Below are 22111 nucleotides of genomic sequence, written 5' to 3'. Positions count from 1 at the left end.
ACATCTGCCCACTTTAATGTGTATGGACGACTCAACATCTGTTACACATATCTGGCTGAAGGAAGCCTCATAAAAATCACCTGAATAATAATTTTTACCTAATAATGAGCAGCTACATTTGACAAATAAGTTAATGGAGTGAATGAAAGTCTCTTAGTTTGGTCTGAGTCATCCAGGTGAGCAGGTAACGTGAACTCTTTAGAACTAAACCAGCAATAATAAACCAGAAGCAATCCATCCACTTCATCCTGTCAAAGTTTCATACTGAATGATTATGCAGAGGGGAAGTGTAATCTGTGAAGTCGTGGGACTTGGTGTGAAAATACTGTTAAGAAAAAAAACAAGCGATTTCCTGAACTTGATTATACGCCACTGTGCAGCTTTGAAGACATCCTGTGCCAGACTCACTCAACAAGTCAGCCCAGATATCCTCAGCCACTACAGCGGTTTCTGTGCTTGTCCATTACACATTCTACAGTAGTTCAATGACACAAAACAAATGTATCACAGAGCTTCTGCACATCACGAGAAATGATACTCAGCATCACCTCTACACAAAAACGCAACCATTTCAGACAGTTTCACACATTTTCAGACTGCCTGACAAGGGAAGGCTGCTACATAGAAAGACCAATTCAGACCCTTCACAAAACACACAATGGACCACAAAGCACAAAATGATCCCAGTATCACGGAGATCTGCGAATAAAGAAAAAGGCCATTTGATGCATGTTTGACAGATACAGTCAACCAGACTCTCCTGCAACCCTTACCAGAATAAAGCAGTTCACAAAGGGACCGAGTACATTTTTTTTAGTGCTAACGCACAGACACTGACCATTCACAATAAAAATAATATACAAAGTTGGTTCATGATGAGAGGGAGACAAAAGACATTTGCATCTGCTCGTGGGTTGGGTAAACTACACATTCAGCGCGACCAAAGAAATGTGTGCAGATATTTAGCCAAAGTAATGTTAGCATGTGGGTGGGGAGGCTGTTGATGGCGCGAAGATGTGTGATGTTCTCAACAGGACTGAAGCAAAACAACACACCTCATTCAGTCAAAGCTCTGACCCATGAAGGCGAGGACTCAACAAGGTGGCTGATATCTGTCAATGTGGCCTGACACCCCTGACGTAATGACACTCCCTCATGATATTTATATGTTATTTGTATGTATATTTTTCCCACCACCTACAAATAATCGTACAAAGCTGAGTATTAGAACAATATTATTGCAATATAAAGACAATAACAGAACAAGAATTGTTATTTCTAATACTAAAAACAAATACATAACAATAGCAAAACAAAACGCTGGAGGAAAACCACCCCCATCCAGCAGCCTGTGGGAATCAAACCTCTCCCAATGTATGAACACAAAGAGAGGGAAAAGTAAACCCACCCATCGTAACACCAGCTGCAAACACACACAAACAAGGGGAAAATGGCAGAAGTTCAACCTTCCTTTGGTGAGGTAGTGGAGGAAAACCCAAGCCCAGCACTGGCTTGAAACCCAAACACCCCTTCCCTGCTAGAGTTTCCCTTTGTGAGACTGAGCTCTTAAACCCTGGCTAACATTTAGGTTAGCAGGAATTACCATTAGACGTGCCACACAGCCCTCACTGCTGGCTGACTAGCAGGGCCTGGTTGGGAAACCCCTCTCATCCTCCAGGGATGTGCAGGGAGTGCACTCACTTGCATAAATGTTGCTGAATAGGCACAGAGACGAGACGGGGAAGGAAAACTCGTAGAGGGAGACACTAACAACCAGAAGCAGGGAGGCTGTTATTCAAGAGCAACACTGTCCTTCATCTGTGTGTGGAGCAAACCCTGGATAGTCTGCAGGATCAGATTGCTCAGGTCCTTTGTTGTGCTTAAAGCACAGACAGGGGCGACCACCTTTGGCCTGCTTGCTGCTCTAACGCTAGCGAGTAGGCGACGATGGGAAAGAATCTGGTTGGGAAAGAAGAGCAGAAGTTTATTTGCTTCTGTCGGAGTGTTGTAAGAACCGTGTATTACTTAACAGTGCTGGCTGAGTGTTTACACGCTGAGACGGTAACAGATTTCTTTGATTCATGCTTCCCTTCGACCTTGATGCAGCAGAGAGAGTTCAGTGATCCAATCCATCAACGCGTGTGTCATTTACTATATGTAGTACACACATCGAACTATAATATAATAAATATGATGTTGTTTCTCTGCTGCTTCTAATAAAAGAGCACATGACAAATGTGTAGCATTCGTCATCAGCACTGGATCATTTCATGCTGTTCTAAATCTCCCAGTATGCTCTATAGAAAAAGCTGTGGAGCTTTAAATATGTGACAATTACATCAAGTAATGAAAAGCTTCTCCAAGGATGAAGACTCCTCCTGTTTTTGTGTGGATTGGCTCTTTCCTCAGTGCTGTGTTAGAAATAAAAGATATTAGAGACAGCAGCATTTCTCAGAGTGCACAAGACTTTTCATCTTAACAAGCGTGTGCTGTGTGAAAGCGGGTACTGGACACTAGCAGGCTGCCCAATCAGTGCAGCCATGCCTGGGTGACAGCTTGATGTTAGAGGTTCTGTTATGACTGGCCCTGTCAAGTAGACGCTGCACTGAAATGAACAATGTTCAGCGCTAATGAGCCACAGAAAGGCCTTGTAAACAAATATGAGTGAAGTGGGGGGTGGGCATAGTGAGCAATACATTGTGTGGTTATAAGCACCCAGCACGGTGCAAAACAACACAAGTGTTGCCGATGAGCGAGAGCAGTGGCAGAACCAGTCTGGGTAGAAACGGGGCTGGGGATATTTTATCTACAGTTCTGCTTTTATATTTATACATGATTGGTTTTCACGGGATAAAGTCTCATGAGCAAAAAACAACCACACCCAAAAACATATGCAGCTCTTAGTAAGTAAAAACTGCAGATTTATGCTTTTAATAAAAAGACAGAGATCAGGGAAGGGACCTGTTACTGAATGTCAGTCGGAAGAAAATATGGCTGCAAAGACAGAGAAGACATCAGCAACATAGTGATGTACAGATTACAAACGTTTTCAATAGACAGGTGTGGAAACAATTGTCTGCTGTGGCTCTGAGAGTCTTTTAATCTTGGACCTGTCAGTTTATGCTGCATCAACTGACACCAGTCTACGGCATATTTCTACATGTAACGTAAGGATGGACTTCGGAAAGGAGAGAAATCCTTCATTATCAAGGACGCACAGCAAACGAATGGAAACAGTTCAGCTCATGTCTCAGGATTCGAGATGTCCATGCGCCCAGGCTCGTACAACCCTCGTTTTCATTACAGCGTGCCCTTGTTCTTACAGGGGGCATCGTTTTCTCGTCCACTCAAGCACCTAATCATTAGCTCACTCTACCAGGTGACATTTTCAGGTAGACGGGACATAGTAATTGATTATATCGCACAGGTTATTTTTCTGATAAGACTCAAACTGAAGTAAGTCTGATCACGCATTACATGATGCCGTGGAACTGAAGGAAACAAGGTCTTGTCCATCGATCACTGAAGCGTGAAAAAAGGAACTTAAATGTGACTCAAAGTTTTATAAGTAGTGTTGAAAAAGCAGTTTCCTCAGTGAGAATGAGGCGATAACAAGCTCTAAGTCAAAGCAGGGTGTCTGCCACAGCTCGGCCTGGAACAGCTGAGGATGACACGTTCATAAACACTCACCACTACCTGCCTAGAAAACCTGTAGTTTCCCTGGAAGGCAGTGAGAGGTGTCATTTGTACCCTTGTGCAAACTTTAAATGTAGGAATAAACCTGGCGTTGCTCCATTCATTCAAGACATGAGGTCTGTTTAGGCAGCATTGGATTAAATCATCAGATAATAACTTAAAGGTATTCCAGAACAGACTGGTCTGAAAGTGAACAGACTCCCTCATCTCTGGCCGCAATCTATTCATCACAGACGAGCATGTGCTTGTGGGAGACAAACGTGATGTATGCGATTACATTTTCAGATCACCTTCTCTGAACCATATCTACAGTATGTACAAGAATAAAATACTGTACAAGCGGTATCTGGAACAGATCATCACCATGTAACATGTCAAACACAAGAAAATCACAGTTTAATTTTATTTAAAGCTACTAACGGTTCCTTAATTTCCTCACCATTTAGAACCATACTTGGCGATCATTGTGTGACTGTGCTACTGCGTTAAGATATAGGAGGAAGCACGAAGAATCCTATAAAATACCACAAAACCAAGAAGTCTGACACACTGTCCTCATGCTCAGTGGCTACTACTACACTGTGTATTATCTGCTTTCTCCTGCTGTGAGCCAGCTATTGATTGGCTCAGTGTACTACTACTGTGAAATAGGAGAGGGTGCTGAAAAGCTAAAAAGTGTCAAGTACAATAGCAGGGAGACTCGCAGCGCTGCAGCGAGGCACGCAACGCACACAACGCACACACTGCGCCTGTCTGTCAAACCTACTGATGCCAATGGACCGATGGAGGAAGACACAAGTGGAAACACAATGAGTCCCAGCTCGCCTACAGTTTGGTTTCCTTTGGTGCAAAGCCACAGAGGAGCTTCTCTTTGTATTTGGTTCATACGCTGCCTGAATACAAACAAATCAACTGCACGTCACTGCTGCTTCACACCCTGTACGGCCTCCGCAGAGAGGCCATGCTGTACAAAGCTACTGCAAGGGCAGCGTAGTGTAAACGGCCGCTTCACGTGGACACAAACTCCAAAATGTTGGGATTAAATGAACTTCAACACTTGATGTCCGGGTGATACAGATTTAAGGGAGCAGAACCCTGCTCTAGACCGTTAAACTGATGTGTGCCTGTGCTCCATATTAATTAGCTAGTATTAATCTGGAGTCTTTCCACCTTGTAGGGAATGATATGGACTGATAAAACGTCTCCACACCCACACTGGTAACAGTTTGTTATAGATTTAGCAACTGTAAACAGGAAGTGCAAATGGGTCGATTGATGAGCCTGCAATGCTGCATTTCACCATTAAAATGATAGATTCATAATTTATAGGTATAAAAATCATCTTTGCTGCATCACTGCCAGATCGTTGGGCACTTAAAAACTAGGACCAAGCAAAGGTGAGACAGGAGAGTGCTGCGCAAACAGGAAGTGGCTCTGCTTATGTGTGCTCCATTTTGAATATTATTTTTTTAAGCATTGGTGCCGCTGAACACGCTGAAAGCATTTCTAGAAATAAAAAAAAAATCACTTCCCAACATTATTTCTGACTGTGAGAATACAGGTCATGCTTCTTTTCCATGCACATTTACAGAAATGGAGCGATCAGCCTCGATGCTGTGAGGTGTCCAGTCACCACAATTACAGCGCTGCTTCTCTAGTTAATTAAATTGTCTTTGGCTCATCTGGAATGAATAAAGTCCCAGTGCTCTGCACACCACGACCCAGTCAGGGTCCAAATCACTGTCTCCGTTGAGCCCTTCTCAGCTGTGAGCACTTCCTCCACATGACACATGTTGGGTGTGTATGTGCTGAAGGAAGTGATACAGATGACAGAACTGATTAAAAAACAGAAGAGAAACTGCTCACTGCAGACAACTTCAGCAGTAATTGCTCCTCATTTTGTTAAGCCATGAAGCTCATCTTGATATTCTTAAAATATGTCAGGCTGAGTTTCTCTTTGCTTCTGTGAAGGCAAACAGATTATATGATGGTTTATATTTGTACAGAAATGTCCAATTTCTTTCCAGAGGAAGTCCGGTGGTCAATAATTAATGGTTCAGTTAAGTGAGTGGCCTTTGATGTGGCTCCTTCGCACTAATCCAACAGACAGATTTTTAGTTTCATACATTTCTCTCAACTGAGCCGTGCATGAGCAGCCGATTGCTTGTGTGTTTGCAGTTCAACCAGAGAAGCGAAGAGGACAGTGTCTCTGCAGCAGGACAACAACCGCAGGCTCGGAGCCTTTCAGCCGTCTGATACGATTCGGTGTGAGAACTCCCTGGTGAGGTCAAGCTTTTCATTAGCATGGAGCGAAGTGTGGGAGGGCGCCTCAGAGTGCTCCCTGCCCACTCAGCTGTAGTGTGGGCCACAAACTGCACCGGCAGAGAAACATTACGCAACCGCCATGCCATTGTGTACAGCGGAAGGGTAACCACGGCAACGGGATTCAGAGACTGAGCAGAGGAACCGAGGCTGCTTGGAGGAAGGAAGAGTTAGGTTCATAATCCTGGGTGGGAGTAAACAGTGTCTATGAGTCAGTATAAATTCTGTCAGGATGTCCTGATGAGGCTTTTACTTATCCTGACTCAGCAGATTTACGTATTGTTAAAGGACAGCTTCATCAATATTAAGCCTGCATCCTAGGTTGTTTTGGCCAACGTCATGCACAGCACTCTGCATGAGGAATCCTCTGGGGTTTAGATACACTGACTGTCTTTGCATGATTTCACTGCATCTCTACCCTGTAGACTTCTCCAAGTCAAGGCAACCTGACAGTGGCATTAACGTTTATCATTTAACTGAGTCAACAGACGTTTAGGTGCAGAAAAGCTAAACAAACCACATTTCTATGCTGCCATTTACTGACTTATTAATAAGTCATGTTGACAGCATGACAGCAGCATCTTATCACTTGAGAGTGCTCCACAGCTGTACAACTAACTTTACATTCTAGCGGCCAAGTATGGACTCAGGAGGCCAGAGGCTCAAAAGCCTCAGTCCCCAAGCAAAAGCAGCAGCGCTGACAGACAGATCACTGACAGGGAGATAAATGAGAGGCAGGGAGTGTTTGCCCTCGTCTAGAAGCCACTGTGAAAAGCCATTCAACATGTTAGAGGAATGTCATTTACCTCCCTCAGCTTCAAGGCTTAGGGCAACACAACAATGGAAACATTGTGCTTAAAGGTAAAGAGAGGCCAAAGGTTTCCATTAGCATCTAAGTTTGGATGATCTGCACCAACATTTTGACTCGAGAGCTGCTGAACCGACGTCTTTAATCCAGTGAAATAAAACCATCAGCATAAATATACAACACTTAACTGATGACGGCGATGAAACCCCACCTTCTCTGTACAACACTAGCTGGCTACACTGCTGACTGTGTGTGAGGAGACTTGTTGAAACCATCTGCCAGATCATAAGACAAGATTTTAAGAAATATAAAAATACCAGTGTTTCAAGGAAACTAAGCAGAACTAGTTACTTTCGTCATCTCATCAATGTAGATGACAGATATTGGATTGAAACAACTGCCCAGCTCCTTTACTAAACTCATTCATTCAAACAATGAAATACTACAAACAGGTTAAAGATGAGCAGAAGACTAATGATGATGTCATCGTGTTGACGTCGTCTGTGGAAACCAACATGCTCCGTTTGTTAAACGGGAGAACAAACCACAAGCAGAGAAGCCAATCTGCTGTCAGGCTGTGCATACAAATTGAGAGAAGTGTTAAGTCCGTTGTTCTGACAACCAAAGACATGGTGGCAGCAGGTGAGGGGGGGGTGTAGTCAGTCCATCCATCGTCTCCGTTTTATTTTGTGCCCGCTCTTTGAAACAGGCCCCCATGTTGGGCGAAACTGACATTCAGCAGTTTCTGTCAAGTCTGTCAAAACTCAAGCAAAGACTGGTTCAGTAAGTTCTTCAAAGAGTTGCTGATGTGACACAGTTATGAGACGTTCTCTAAAATGACAAGTAGGCAGGCGGCGGCGTTTTACATGATAACAGCACTTTACAGTAACAACAGTGAGGTTAACAGAGGTGACCTTCCTCACCTCCAGTCCAGCCATGTTGACATTAACTACAGGAAATTCTGTCTTTAGTATTTGAAAGCATAAACACATCACAGACAACACAAAAGGATCATATTCAAGCACTGGAGCTGCAGAGAACCTGAGCATAACACACAGCCACAGCAACTCAAGAAGACAACAATGATTCACCTGGAAACAAGAAACACAAGCATGGCTATTGTGTAACGAATGAAAGGTCAGAAAAAAAAAAAGATTTAAATATCCTGGACTTTATTTGTACATTTGGTTATGTAACACATGGAAATAACTTACTGTTACCGAATACAAAAAAAGCTCTTGTGCCGAACAGATGCACAACGCACTGAATGGACATCGCTTTACCTTCAGGCCCCAGACAGAAACGTCTAACAGCATTAAACCAACAACAAACCACAGTCTCAGCATGTAGACTGAGGCCCAGTATCACGAAGCAACACGGAGATGAGCATCAAATGAGTGCTAGTTCTGGACTTGAACCATCTACTGCCGCCCAGACAGACCCACACATCATTATGTCGAACAACAAGTTCTGGATTCTTCCCGACAAAGACCTGCTGATGGTCTAGAACCAGTTTTCCCGGCCGACAGCCAAAACTTTGAACTTCTCAGATTGAGGCACTGAATCAGCCCTGAAACGGCCGTGGAGCTAATTGGTTTGCACAAACCTTGGTTTTTGGCCTGCTGTCGATCAGCTGAAACCGTACGGCTTTAATGGCCTCACTCTTGTCCATTAAGAAACAAGAGCGGCATTAAATATTTCATTACTCGATATGTGAAAGAAAACGTCTGATTGGTATTTGAGTGTTTGTCTGCAGCTTGGTTCAGCACTGATCTTCAATCCAGAGGGATGGTGACATTTTGCTTTTAGCATTTGAAATGATCTTGGGTACACGTAGACCCACTCAAACAAAACATCACTGGTGAGTGTGGAACATCCAGCAGCCTTCCTCCTGCATGTACGCTGACAGCCGAGCTGTTTGTAGGTCAGCGCTGTTGACGCACGGCCACAGCTTCACCGTCTTCTCTCATTTACCAAAACAAACGCGACTCAAAGTAAAGTCACAACTTTTCCTGTTTATTCAACACAAACAATCTGCTGCTGCTTCTGGAAGTCATCACCTTCTATACATCACACATCGCATTCTGGATTTATACAGAAGGAGAATGCTTATTATAATATATAATGCATAACTGCATATTAGCAAGAATGAAGAAAAGAAGAAGCGTGAAAGACAGGAAAAGCTCGTCTTCCCTGGACAACTCCAGTGCGTCGGGCTGCACGCTTTGCTGCATGCAGATCTCTCTCTAATTGAAAACCAAGGGTTGCGGCTCCACCTCCACCCTCACGCACACATGCAGAGCGACACCCCTGCCGTTGGCCCGCTAACGCTTTGGCAGGAATCTAATTATCACCCAATCACCACAGAGATTAACTGGAAAAATAACTCATTACGCTCATCACAGACATTCCAAATGAGTCCAATTTCAATCGGACTTGTAATGCGACCGTTAAAAGCTGCGATCACAAGACTTAAGTCATTTAGACGTGGACGGACACGAGACTCTGACAGAGGCCAAGAGCACAGAACAACAGGCGTAACAGCAGGACTAATGCTCCACAATAAAGCTGCACAATTTCCTACATTATTCTCCACCTGAGTAAAACAAGGGCTTTATTGTTCTTGTCTCATATCTGTGGTCTTTCCCCAGCTCTTCTTCTACATGATGTGCTTGAGGTCAGAGGCGCATTACGCTTCTGACTCACACACTCCGTACTACGGCTAAATCATGTTGGCAACAGACTGCCTGGAGCTGCAGTGTGCCGGTGCACCCAGTAAACTCTGCTGTAGATAAGCGTGTCAGCCGAATGACTAAAATGCAAATACACGTGGGATGGTGGCAACCGAGGAAATATGTCGCGTTATGTTGTGCAACTGTGAGTCTCCGTACATCGGGTTGACCACCGCCGTGGATGTTTGCTTATTTTTATTGCCTATATGCATCCATGTGTCACACAGGTGTGTTTTAGAGGAGACACAGGTGCAGTTCGCAGTAGACGTTCATCCAGCCACCCAAACAGCAGAACAGCCAATAAACAGTGTGCATAATAATCAATTCAGGATGTGAAAATGTGAGTACGTTAACGTTGTAATGTGATTGTGTTGTCTGTATTTTACAGATGATGAACTGGTCTGTTGATAGCATCTATAATGCGTTATTATCCATTCCACTAACCAAAGGTGAGTCTGTACTGACTGATGGTCAAACTAGCAGCTGCTGTGACAGAATTCAGTAGTTTGCATCTCTATTTATAACATCATATGGGTAAATAAACAAACGTGCTCAAAAGTAAACATGCTTTTCTTTGACAGCCATGCTGCTCCCTGGGGTTTAGGGGGATGGGACAGGGCGGTCTGGATGAGTGGCAGGCCTCATCAAGGCCACTCCGGCAACCCAGACTATCCACCCTATCATACAAGCCGTGGAGGGGGGGCAAATCTAGGTCAGTAGCTGGGGCACGGTCTGCACAGCGTGTATTCATCATAGTAGCTGGAGCAAGTGTGGTCAAAGAAGGGGCGAGTGTCCAGTAGATTTGTTTTAATGATCTACAGAAACACAGCAGGTTCTTGAGGGGGAACTAGTTTCAAATGACAAAGCCACTATTGATGAGGCTGCCTTGCATACAATCCCATTTTGTATTCATGGAAATGTGTCCTCGGGGAGGTTGTTACTGCAGAATAACACAAATTCAGCCCCAGTTTATTGCCTTTGATGTCCATTTGCGAAGCGGAATCCTTTCCCAAACACAGCCACCCACCCTCATCTATAAATTGCAAGCGCGTGCCCAGACACAGACAGGCAGGCCACAAACAGGGCCAAGTGTTAGCCAGCCGCACAGCGGTCAGATTAATGCAGACTAATCACAAAGGCAGAACGCTGCAGCAGATGCCCCGTGGAAGCGAAAGGAGGAACGCACCTAACGCGTCATTCATGTCAGAACCAGGGCATCAGAACCGAGGAAGACGGGCCAGGCTCACGCGCTGCCGTTCTGTCAGCCGCTGGGCTGATGCTGGAGGACTGCAGGCTAAGGCTGGACTGTGTGAAGCGTGTGGCTCGTCAATGTGCACATAGGATCCTGCCACTGTTGTCTACTGCTGATGTGATGGGAGTTTATATTCAGCATTCAGCCTTATTCACAGGAGACACCAGATGCTCGGCCACATCACAAATACTGGCTGGAGTTTTCTATTCTCTAATATTCACATATACAGAAGGGATGCCACATGACCCTTGAAATTATTTTGCATATAAAATGCGTCTAATGAGTGGTGGATTGTTAATCGCTCCAGTGCTAAAGTCTATTTTTATTAGGCTTTAATAGCTTTGGAAGCTGTTTGGAAACCACAGATCCTCTAATGCGCTGCTTTTTCTCTGCTCTAACAGTGAGTGTCGTTATCACTGCAAGCTGACAGCCTTAAACACTTCAGTGATGCTTCTCCCTCACTTAACCATCATTCTGAGGAGGAATCAGATAAAGATCCTTTGAGATGCCAGCAGCAGCCATGTCCTCTTTAACGCCCTGCTGATTTCAGCCATGAAGTGATGGGCCATTAGTGAGATCGGCTCTGCATGGACATGGCCAGCGCTAGAGGAGGGTGCAGGATCCCTGCATTGGTGGCAGTTGGAATCAGGAGCTAAGATGCAGACACACTCCACTCTTCAAGCACAACCTCATTTCTTGCCTGGAGGCTCAACAGCTAAAGCGCTGCGACACCAGCAACTGTCTGAATGACAGCTCGCTTTGTACTTCTGGTAAATGCAGTCCTTGAAACTGCCTTCCACCACTGCAGAATGGAAACATTGGCTTAGATGTGGATACAAATTTTCAGTTATAATAAATCAAACACGTTGATTATTATTGTGGCACTTCACAGGCTTTGACATGTTACAGATAACGCTGAGTCATGATTCTGTGGAAGGACACTGTCCACACAGCACATCTGACGCTAATGAAAGTTCGACGCTCGACTTCATCGGGCTTCAGTCCTTTTGTGAACAAACAGTGTCAGTGACAGGATGAAGTTGCTGCTTGGGTGAATTCCCATTTCCCCATTTTGTCAAAACAAATGCTCCTCGCACCAATTCCATCTGGAGTCGTGTCTAGACTGCAGTCACATCAAAGGGCCCTCTGTCTTACAGCGTTCACAGTATTCTAGCGCTGCTGTAAGCTAACCTACGGTTTATAGCAAAAAGTCTTCATTAGACATTATCTTTGCTTACATGTGATACTGACAAAGCATTAACCTTTAATGCGTTCATCACAGATCAGGACACAGTTCCCTAAACATTACTTTCTCGTTTCTACTTGATGATTTTCATGTGTTAATGTGGTCGTTTGAGGGTTGGAAACAGGGGCTTAATAAACATCCCCCATCTGTGGTCGCATTCATTAAAATATGCTGTTAGACATAACACAGTGAACGCTGCATTAAGTTTGTGTGTCAGTGAGACAAACATTTGACGTGAAGACAGAGGCGTGAAATATTACCTCATAAATACAAGAAAGTTGGGGAACGAGTTCCCTGCAATCACCGGTACGCGCTGACACAACCTGTACTTAAGTGGCTCTTCCAGTAGGTCCAGTGTCTAATTCTAGTTCAAGGCAAGGTGCTTGTCTTTTTTTAGCCAGTGAACAGTACATCTGTAGATTGATCCACACTAACGTCCAAAGTGGAGGAATCGAGAACATCTGGATCATAACAGAACTAGGATGATGTTACAAGAGGAGCTAATGTTTGAGAATAAAAACAGATCTAATGTTACCAGTCATCATCATCATCATCTCAGCTTGACGGCTGACAGACACCACTCTCCTTATGGAACCACAGTGGATCCTGGTGTTGGAGCTTTTCACTTCCAGACAGAAATTCCTGTCTGTCCAAACGTCTCGATTACCATCGTAGCACAGGATGCCGCTTCAGCAACTCCAGCCTTCCACTACAGTGTGGGAAGGTGAACGCTGTGAGGATGAGCAGGGCCAGACAGGCCCCAGATCTGAAGCAACTGGCTGATCATTATCAGTCGGGTCCACGTTTGTCACCTTCACAACCAGAAACTCACCCTCTTTCTGCTTCCATTATTACAGATTGTGATCTGTGAGCAACAAGACATCCGTCAGCCTGGACTATATCTAACATCTCCCTTTACAAACTGCTCCATCCATATTCTGTCCCTAACCCCCACCTGTCAGAGGCTGCATGAATGAAGTGAAGCCGGGCGACGGCACGCTGTAAATCCACGCCCTGCTCCAATAAATCTCCAGGCAGAGGCAGCTACAGTAACAGACGCCAACCTCTTCATCACTGACAACGAGGCATCATGGGCCGCATTGATCAGAGGCTCGGGCGCAGAGCGAGCGGGGGATGGATGTCCAGGGACCAGTCACAGGCGTCACGTGTGCACGCTCGCTTGTGTGTATTGACTTCAGTCACATATCAGACGGGCTCTTTGACTCGGCGATGATAGATGGAGGAACTGTGGTATTCACAGCAGAGCAGCCACAGCTGTATATCAGTTCACACAAGTCATAGTGCATTTGTATTGATGGTATTTTAGAGTCGAACACTAAAAACTAGACACGTCTTAGGTCCCATTCCTGCTTGAAAAATCATTGTTGTCACCGTGTGTGTGATCTTTGTACAAAAGCTTCTCTAATGTGTGATTTGTGTTTGTCACATTATATTTTACTGGAACCACTAACCAGTCGATTAATCATGTTTGTTTTAAGAGCAAATTGTGAGAAACCCTGAAGCCAAAGAGGAAAGATTTCAACGTGTTACTTAGGGAATCCCCGTTTATTGATTATGGAAATGATCATTGATCGCAGTTTCTATGTTAGTGCACGGACCTCATGCACACGGTGCTTTCCCAGCATCCCACCAGTCCAGTCACACAGGAATAAAATCACCGTAGCACGACTCACCTCCCCAGCTCGTCCCCAATTTCATAATAGTCCTCAACATTTTCCTGGTTGAAAACAGTCATGTTGTCCAGGCACTTGCTCCGACCACGAGCTTCCACCGAAACGGCTCCGCGGCTCTTCACAGCGGCACCGTCCCTACGAGCAGCCCGCAGTCTGGGCACGGTTCCGTCCAGCGAGCCTCGTCATGTCAGAGCTTCAAAACACAAGAAATACAAGTAAGAGTAGGAACAAAGGCGTGAAGAGAGCAGCGAAGCGGCCGGACTGGAGCTGCTGGAAGGACGAACAAAAGGAAACCACAGTGACGGACGGACGGACGGACGGAACCTGCAGCTCCGGGCGACGTCACGACTCCTGGAGCGGCTTCTTCCGACTCGGAGCGCACCCCCTCCCGCGTGCCCGTTTGGATCGCTGGACTAGAACCGATCCCGGTGTGATGGGTGTCTGACACCGGGCTTAAGCGTGTGAGCGCCGGCTGGCCGCGGACGCGGAGCCCCGGTGGGGAAAGCTTGGCGTAGCCATGGGAGACACGCTGCCGCTCCGCTCCGCCCCTCCGCCCCTCCGCCCGGCGGGGAAAAGTCCGCGCACCCAAATACGGACCCGGGGACCCGGACAGGTGTCGGACCCAGACCCTCGGCTAAATGGAAAACTCGCCCTTAAATGAAAAGAAGCAGCCGGCGTGCTTCCTGGGTGTAACGTCTGCGCGTCCTGAACGTTAGCTAACCTTAACGTTCACCGAGCGGCGCCGTCTGCGCTCGCGACCCGAAAACTGACACAGCCGAGCGGTACGCTGCAAAGTAGCTTACGGTTCGCCGCTGAGTGTCCCGCCGCCGAGTGGAGCCCAGGGTTCATGCGTTTAGTTGTCCCGTTTGTTTTCTTGCGGGGACGCGGGGACGGTTCGGCGCACGGAAGCCGAACGCTGGCGTGAACGGTAGAAATCAACGTTAACAATGTGAGGCAGCCTGGTCCCGGCGCTGCGTTCAAGGTGTGTGGGAAAACTGGCACTTAACGCGCTGGAGCGATTTAAATTGACAAGTTACATTTTATTTTCTTTAAGTTATTAGAAACAAGAAACAATATATCATTGTTTCCTGTCTGTTTATAGTGATAACTAATGCATTGTGGGTTCATTTAGCCACTCGGGGTTTTGAAATTTATCTTTTCCTGAACTACTTTTGGGCACTTAAACTCAACATGACTGTTGCTGTTGTGGACGCAGGAGGGCAGCATCGATTTCAGGGATGCAGCAATTTCACTCATTAGTTTCCAGCATCACCAGCCTCAAAATACGAAGAAACACTTCTGTGAGCAGTGCACAATGCAATAAAAAGTATTCATGCTAGTTCTGGTGTATTTGTTTTTATAAAAAATATGTTTTTAACAACCGAAAAACTTCAAATGGCAAACATGAACAAATGATACAACTGAAAAGAATACTGCAGATAATCTGTCATGTTTTAATTGCAATAAAAGTACAAAATTATACAAAATAGCCAACAGTTAAGTGCTTAACATAACCCATTTTCATATGACATGTTTAAAAACATATAGTTTATAAAAAGTGTTTTGTTACAGTTTCAGTCTTCAAGGCAAGGGATATAATATTTACTAATATGCAGGCAAAGGCTAAATGTCTACAATCTATGCTGGAAAGTACCACAGCAATACTGGCAAATACTGGAAAAACATATTATTGTAGTAGCCAAATTATTTATTCTGCCTTAACACAAAGCTCTGTTTTACGTCATCTGTACCATAAGATCAGTTTAACTGCCACACAGTTAAGCTTTAACCAAGTATAACAGAGAACCTGTGTTTGTCTGCCATTTGTTAGGAAACTGCTAAAGCAAGAAAAGAAACGGCACTCATCGGGTTTGTTAATGGTTTGGTAAACTGGACCGAAGATTAAATACTAACAAGTGAATACAGATGGTAACTGCATGTCAATGTGCCTCATCACCTTTGGTAACTTACAATCACAATTTACATATCATTACTGTACAGGTATTAAATCTATATTCATTTATTCTATTTCTAAAAGGCCAAACAAAGCTTGTAATAAATTAAACATTGATCCCTCAGAAGCAGCTTCCACCTGTCACAAAACCAGCTGACATTTGTTTTCTTAAATCACAAATAACACGTCTGTGCTGCATTCAATTCATTTGTAACATCCTCATCTTTTAGGTTCATGTTACAGAGAGCTGACATCACACTCAAAGAGACAAGACGATATAACTTTCTGAACAGCTGATTAGAAACGCTGATGACCGTCAGCGCTTGACGCTAAGGATTGCTGAGCATTGTGTGGTTTTACAGTGAAGCATGCATTAATTTTCCTTATGCTCAGCATATAAAGGTCAGTCTGAGCTGTTCAGGCATGTGCGATACTAAAGAAGGCATGTGGACACCGTGTCCCTAAAAGCGCCGCTTCACGTAGTGTCTACAGTGGACGCCAAACACCAGTAGATTTGTTTGTTAAAGTCAAACAGCAGCAGGTACGGTAGTCTGGATGAGCTGTGATGTAGTTGTTTCCTTCTCTTGTGCTTTGTTGAGGTAAAAATGCGTTTGCTAGCAGTTGCATAGAACACAAACATCAGTGGGATGGTAAAAGTGAGCTGAGGTGCATTGAAACTCTGTGGTGTCAGTAGTGAGCTGGAACACAGCGGGCCGGAGCCAGATGCTGTGGCTGGACAGAACTGGAGCTGTAATGTATTACTTTTATCTAATGGCTTCATGGATGAACAACGATTACAGTAAGATACTGAATAAGCCATCAGAGGAACATCTGGGTCGGTAGGATGTCCCAGGTACGTATTTAAGCTGGTAACCTGCTGGATCTACCACTTTAAATTAGCATCTTCCACAGGTCTTTGGTAGCAGCTGGTGGAGGGCAACGACACATTCAAGATGCTACGAGCATTCAGTGACCTCCCACAGTGATCGAGATAATTAAGATATGAAAATAAAAACATCATGGCAGCATTGCCTTGCAGGTTGTTCTCCATTCGAACCCTGCGTGTCCCAGCGTGTGGCTGTCTGTAAACAGGACGAGCCGTCCCAAACACGTTAAGTGTTTCCCTTTTTTGTGGTAGAGCTCCCGATAAATCACCCAGTCATCGTCCATAGGTCGTCTCACACCTTTGACATGAACGTCCCTGTGAGGTCTGAGCCAAACCTTCACGGCATCCACGCAGAAAGCCTGACTGCCAGCAGCAGTCCAGTTGGGGCGGTTCCTGCTCCCAGGTGCTTCCAGACGTCTGACACTCAACCTGCGGCGTCATAGAGCAGGATCGTTGATAGTCCTGTACATCTGCAGCGACGTCACCTCCACATCTGGAGCCTTGGCATTCTGAGGGCGGCCCGTGGGACTGTATCCGGCCGATCGGCCCATGGGACTGAAGCCGGTGGCGCGGCCCACGTGGGTGAAGGCGGCGGATCGGGACATGGCCGGGCGCCGCAGGAACCGGCCGGACGTCACCAGGTCCCCGTAGCCCTGCGCGTGGGAGAAGGCGTAGCCCGAGCGGCGCGAGCTGGTGCGGCGGATGCGGGCGCGGCGAGGAAGAGGGGGCGGCGACGCTTTGGCCTGTCGCACTTTGAACATCACCTGAAGATGAAGGACGTAAAACACACAAGTAGCCGTTACGTTGAGTTGGTTGTTACACTACAACAGGAGCAACTTTTGTCACAGTCGCATGATGCACAGACAGTGAACGCTGAGCATCGTTAACGGAGGGCCAACACTATTTTGTGTGCTTCTAAACAAATGTTCGCACGTCATTGCACACGGATGCAAATGTGCTGAACACAGAGCGGCTGTTCGACCTGGTTGTTGATGGTGGGGCAGAGCTGGATCAACAGGAAGCGGTAGGTCACCACAGGGAGGATGCAGAGGGTGGAGGTGAGGAGGATGGTCAGCCAGATGTTGGGCTGGTTCAGGGAGTTCCGCGCTGTTCCTGCAAATGCACACAGTCCTTTATAGACGTGAATCAATACATTTAAATATAAATGCTCTATACTGTAGCACCTAAAGCACACTTTGCTTCCTCCTCACTATTAAAAATGTTGGGACATTTTCAGTGTTACTTAGACATCTGTCCTGTTACACAGGGCTCTTCTTTTAGATCTCAAATTAATGACATCACACCTCTGGGTGAAAATGTAGCTGCACTTTCTACTCCTCCTTTACAGCTGCTGAGGGTTTTATCCATCGGTTAACAGATCTAAAATTAAATGGATCATTGCTATTTTTGTTATCTTAGCAGAAGGTGCTAATGGTTTCGTTATCTTTGGTTTCATGCCCGATGATTAGCTGTTGGTTCCAGGTTACACACACACACACACACACACACACACACACACACACACACACACCTATGAAGGGAAAGGCTGAAGGCAGGATGAGAAACAGGCCGTTGCTGTACATGGTGAATGTGACAGCGAAGTACATGGCCAGGCTGCCCAGGACGAAGAACGTGTTGACCGCGGTCCAGTACCACATCTCCAGCCCCAGCTGGGAATGAGACACAAGGCGAGTCAGGAGACACACTTCCAAAAACGACACCTAGAAGCGCACAGGACGGGTTGTGATACCTGAATGCTGACAGTGAACATCAGGCACGTCTGTGTGAGCAGCGCGAAGGACTGGTAGTCGGCGACGTCCTTGCCGTCGTCCCGCACCGTGTCCTGCATGGCAGCGTAGGGGACGAAGAAGAGCACCATGGAGCTGTAGCAGCTGTGCAGCGCGCACTTGAAGAAGGCCTTCTTGTTGAAGTACAGGTTGAGCTGGCCGGGGACGTAGAGCTGAGGGTGCTGGAAGCTCCACGCGTCGTTCACATCCTGAGCAGCAGAGCCACAAACCGTCAGCTCACGAGAAGGTGCTCGTGCTCCTTGTGTGAGCAGAGCGTTACCTGATCAAACAGACTCATTCCCAGAACAGGCAGCGCTGTGTACATGAGGTTGTAGAGGGTGATGAACCACTCATCGTACACTGTCTGAGAAGACAAGGTGAAACAGAGGAGGAGCTTAACGGCGTCTTCAATCAGCACAAGGACGTCGCCACCAATTCGCTCCTCACCTGAGCCGAGAAGCCGCAGAAGAAGGCGAACCAGAAGTGGACGAAGGTGAAGGTGAAGTTCTTGTAGAAGAAGTAACTGAGGAACTTGCACATGCGCAGGTAGGACCAGCGTCCGTGCACCAGGAGCAGCCGCTGCAGGAAGCGGAACTGTGCGAAGGTATAATCGCTGGACAGCACAGCCTGCATGCCCTCCTGCCCCGAGATCCCCACGCCTATGTGTGCCTCTGTGGAGGAGAAGCAGGGTGAGCGCACCGCAGGCGGCCACTGGGGGGCAGCGCTGCACCAAACACACCTTTGATCATGCTCACGTCGTTGGCGCCGTCTCCTATGGCCAGTGTCACCACCTGCTTGTACTTCTTGACCAGCTGCACCACCTGAGCCTTCTGCAGAGGAGTGACCCTGCAGCAGATCACTGACTTGCACATGCACGCCGTCCGCAGGAAGTCCAGCTCCATTCTGCGCTCCAGGGCGTAGGCCTGAGGGAACAGGGGGTGGAGAGCGTTAGGCGGCGGCCCAGCGCGGGCCAGTGATGGTGACGCTCCCGTGACGTACCAGGCTGGGTCCGTTTATAACCAGGCCGTACTCTCCATTAACCGCCTCGTCCGCTATCACCTTCACGCCTTTCCCCAGAGTCCTTCCTGGCATCGGCTCGGTGTCGGCTGCATCTGGCTTCATGGAGGTCCTAGCGTGCCTGGTCAGCGCAGACAAATCAGAAAATACAAACCCATCCTTCAGTCCTCAAGTCCTTCTGTGCTCTCACCGTAGCTCCTCTCTGACGTCTTCAGGCGAGTTGCCTGAGATGATGAAAACGTCATTCATCTCTTCTCGCAGCAGGTTGCATGAGTAACCAATGTTTTCTGCGGTTTCTGCAAAACAAGCACCATCATGAGTTCATGGACCTCACTGACGTAATATTGCACCCGTTTGGGACCAATTTGAATGTCTCTACCTTGTTTGTCTCCCGTCAAAACCCAGATTTTGATGTCGGCCTTGGAAAGCTGCTCGATAGTCTGAGGAACCCCGTCCTGTAGCTTGTCTTCGATGGCCGTGGCTCCGAGCAGCTGGACACACACACAACGCGGCATGAGCGCGTCCCAGTGGGACCTGCGGCGCGAGCGGCGCGAGCGGCTCCTACCATCAGGCCCGTCTCGATCTCCTCGTACAGCTGGTCCAGACGGGCCTCGCGGTCGTCCAGCGTGGTGCTGGCCTCGTGGTGGCGCCGCTGCCACTGGGTGAAGTACTCCTCCTCCAGGTCCTTGTAGGCCAGAACGAGCGTCCTCAGCCCCTCGCCGGCGAACTCCTGCAGACCAGCGCGCACGTCTTTACACATAAACAGGCCCAACACCAGCACACAAATACGCTGTCACTGACATTCAGGTGCTCGGTAGTGACGTCCATCAGTTTGCTGCAGGACGGGTGCAGCCGCTCGTAGATGATGGTGTCGGCGCCTTTACAGTAGAGGCAGAGTTTTCCCTCTGGGCTCCGCACTGGAGGAAAGTGCACACACAGACATGCAGCGTTTCTGTTCTGACAGACGAAGGCTGCAGGAAGGGTCCCACCCCCTACCGTACCTATGACAGACATCCTCTTGCGGACGTTGTTGAAGTCCAGGATGGCCAGCAGCTCGTAGCTGCGCTGTTGCCCCATCTCCACGATGCAGATGCTGTCTGGGGTGCGTGAGCGGAAGACGAAGCCAAAGTTCCTGGCGGCCGTGACCAACGCGCCCTCGTCCGGAGACTGGGCCTGGTAGTGCAGCTCGCCTGCAGGAGCGAAGCAGCAATCCGCGTTTGAGCACAAAGCAATAATTAGCGGAGAGTTTTCCTCAGCGAGCGACGTCTGTCCCACCCTCCCTCTTCTCCTCGGCCATGACGGTGTGGCAGAGGCCCAGCAGCCTGAAGAAGGCCTGCACCTCGGGGCTCTGCAGCTTCACCGCCTCCACCAGCGCGTGGTCGTGGAAGACGAAGCGAGGGTCCGAGAGCGGGTTGAAGGAGAAGTCCACCCTCTCCGTGTGCTGCAAAGACGCGGGAGACACGCGTCAGTGAATGCATCTGAACAGCTGCCGCGAGGGCGGAGTGCCGCTCACCTCCGTGATTTCTATCCGCTGTCCCGTGTAGTCAAACACGTCCCCTGCGTTAAGAGAGAGACAATCAAATGAGGAAGCTCCGGTGCCGCACGTTTCCGAAGCCCGCTTTTTCAGCCGTTCTCATCGGAGCGTTACCGTAGCATTTCCCGTTGATGGAGCACTTGTTGAACGTCATGATGTTCTGCGTGAGCGTTCCCGTTTTGTCACTGAAGATGTACTTGATCTGCCCCAGCTCCTCGTTCAGCGTGGTGGTGCGAGCCTCGGCCGGCGTGTCGCTGCGGGCGTAGTACATCTTCCTGTCCCAGTCGATGTAGAAGCTGTTTCCCAGGCGAATGATCTCCACGCTGCTCACACAAGTCAGTGCAGGAGTTGAGGAGGAGCTCTGAGCCTGTATGTGCTTCACACGAGAGTTTCACACACTGCTACCTGACGTAGAGCGAGATGGGCACCAGCGTGTTGAGGATGATGACGTAGGACCAGAATGTGAGGAAGGCAGTGAAGGCAGCACTGTTGCCATCTTGTCTTGGCAGGAAGACTGTGAAGTTTGAGCCTTGGTTGTTTTCCCAGACGGAGTTTCCTGCTGCCAGGATGGTGCACATGAATCCGAGGAAAACAAATATCTGAGCGGAGAAGAGGCAAAAGTTAGAAGGAACAAATCAACGTGAAGCGGAATGCAAACTTATGGATCTTGTGTTAATTAATATCTGGTTGTTGATCCCTTCATATTCTGAAACAACAACCACTGACGCTGCTGGAAACTGTGCATAATAATAGGTCTCTGAAACAGAACAGAACTCACACAAAGAACCAGGACATTCATCAGTCGGTCGATGCTGGTCCTCTTGAACGTGCTTTTTCCACAGTTCTGCATCAGCTTCGTTTCAGGACCTTCGAGAGAACAGAAGTCCAATGACGTGACGTCTTCCTCCTGCAGTTCATGGGACTCTATGCTGAAGCTCTTCTGTTTGGGCTCAGGTCTCACCTCCAAACAGCACCAGGCCGAAGCACCACTCCGTGTTCCTCAGGGTGCAGCCGCGCAGGAGCACCTTCTCGTTGTCCAGCGGGTGCTTCTGGCCGTCGCAGGTTAAAGCCCCCTTAAAGCGGTCGAGGCGGTTGTTGGGAGGTTCACAGAGAACCTCACCTTAAAAACCGGCACAGCAGAGCAAGAAACAGTGTTACATACGGCACGTAGTAGTGACAAATG

General features: G+C 47.4%; 2 protein-coding genes across 3 annotated transcripts in view; both read right to left on the bottom strand.

The window, feature by feature from the left end:
- Window positions 1–14723, bottom strand: part of dapk1 (death-associated protein kinase 1) — a 43530-nt gene extending 28807 nt beyond the window's left edge. The window contains exons 1-2 of one of the 2 annotated variants that reach the window (XM_029161678.3): window positions 14554–14723; window positions 13751–13943 (exon numbers count right to left, since the gene is read on the bottom strand). In XM_029161678.3, coding sequence (XP_029017511.1) covers window positions 13751–13812 — 62 coding nt within the window. In that variant the 5' untranslated portion in view covers window positions 13813–13943; window positions 14554–14723. The other variant, XM_029161679.3, reaches the window with a different exon arrangement.
- Window positions 14724–15181: 458 nt separating this feature from the next.
- LOC114861933 (phospholipid-transporting ATPase ID-like) overlaps window positions 15182–22111 on the bottom strand; it is an 18274-nt gene continuing 11344 nt past the window's right edge. The window contains exons 10-28 of the mRNA XM_029161685.3: window positions 21890–22048; window positions 21707–21795; window positions 21334–21527; window positions 21043–21251; window positions 20908–20951; window positions 20670–20835; window positions 20396–20584; window positions 20196–20311; window positions 19960–20124; window positions 19774–19885; window positions 19585–19690; window positions 19377–19515; window positions 19117–19300; window positions 18825–19048; window positions 18658–18741; window positions 18341–18586; window positions 18122–18260; window positions 17573–17703; window positions 15182–17354 (exon numbers count right to left, since the gene is read on the bottom strand). Of these exons, the coding sequence (XP_029017518.1) occupies window positions 17028–17354; window positions 17573–17703; window positions 18122–18260; window positions 18341–18586; window positions 18658–18741; window positions 18825–19048; window positions 19117–19300; window positions 19377–19515; window positions 19585–19690; window positions 19774–19885; window positions 19960–20124; window positions 20196–20311; window positions 20396–20584; window positions 20670–20835; window positions 20908–20951; window positions 21043–21251; window positions 21334–21527; window positions 21707–21795; window positions 21890–22048 (3023 nt within the window). The 3' untranslated portion in view covers window positions 15182–17027. The remainder of the gene's footprint in view (window positions 17355–17572; window positions 17704–18121; window positions 18261–18340; window positions 18587–18657; window positions 18742–18824; window positions 19049–19116; window positions 19301–19376; window positions 19516–19584; window positions 19691–19773; window positions 19886–19959; window positions 20125–20195; window positions 20312–20395; window positions 20585–20669; window positions 20836–20907; window positions 20952–21042; window positions 21252–21333; window positions 21528–21706; window positions 21796–21889; window positions 22049–22111) is intronic.

The sequence above is a fragment of the Betta splendens genome, chromosome 9 (genome assembly GCF_900634795.4).
Source record: "Betta splendens chromosome 9, fBetSpl5.4, whole genome shotgun sequence".
NCBI classification, from domain to species: domain Eukaryota; kingdom Metazoa; phylum Chordata; class Actinopteri; order Anabantiformes; family Osphronemidae; genus Betta; species Betta splendens.
Note: the sequence above shows the minus strand (reverse complement) of the source record. Positions and strands in the feature narration are given on the sequence as shown.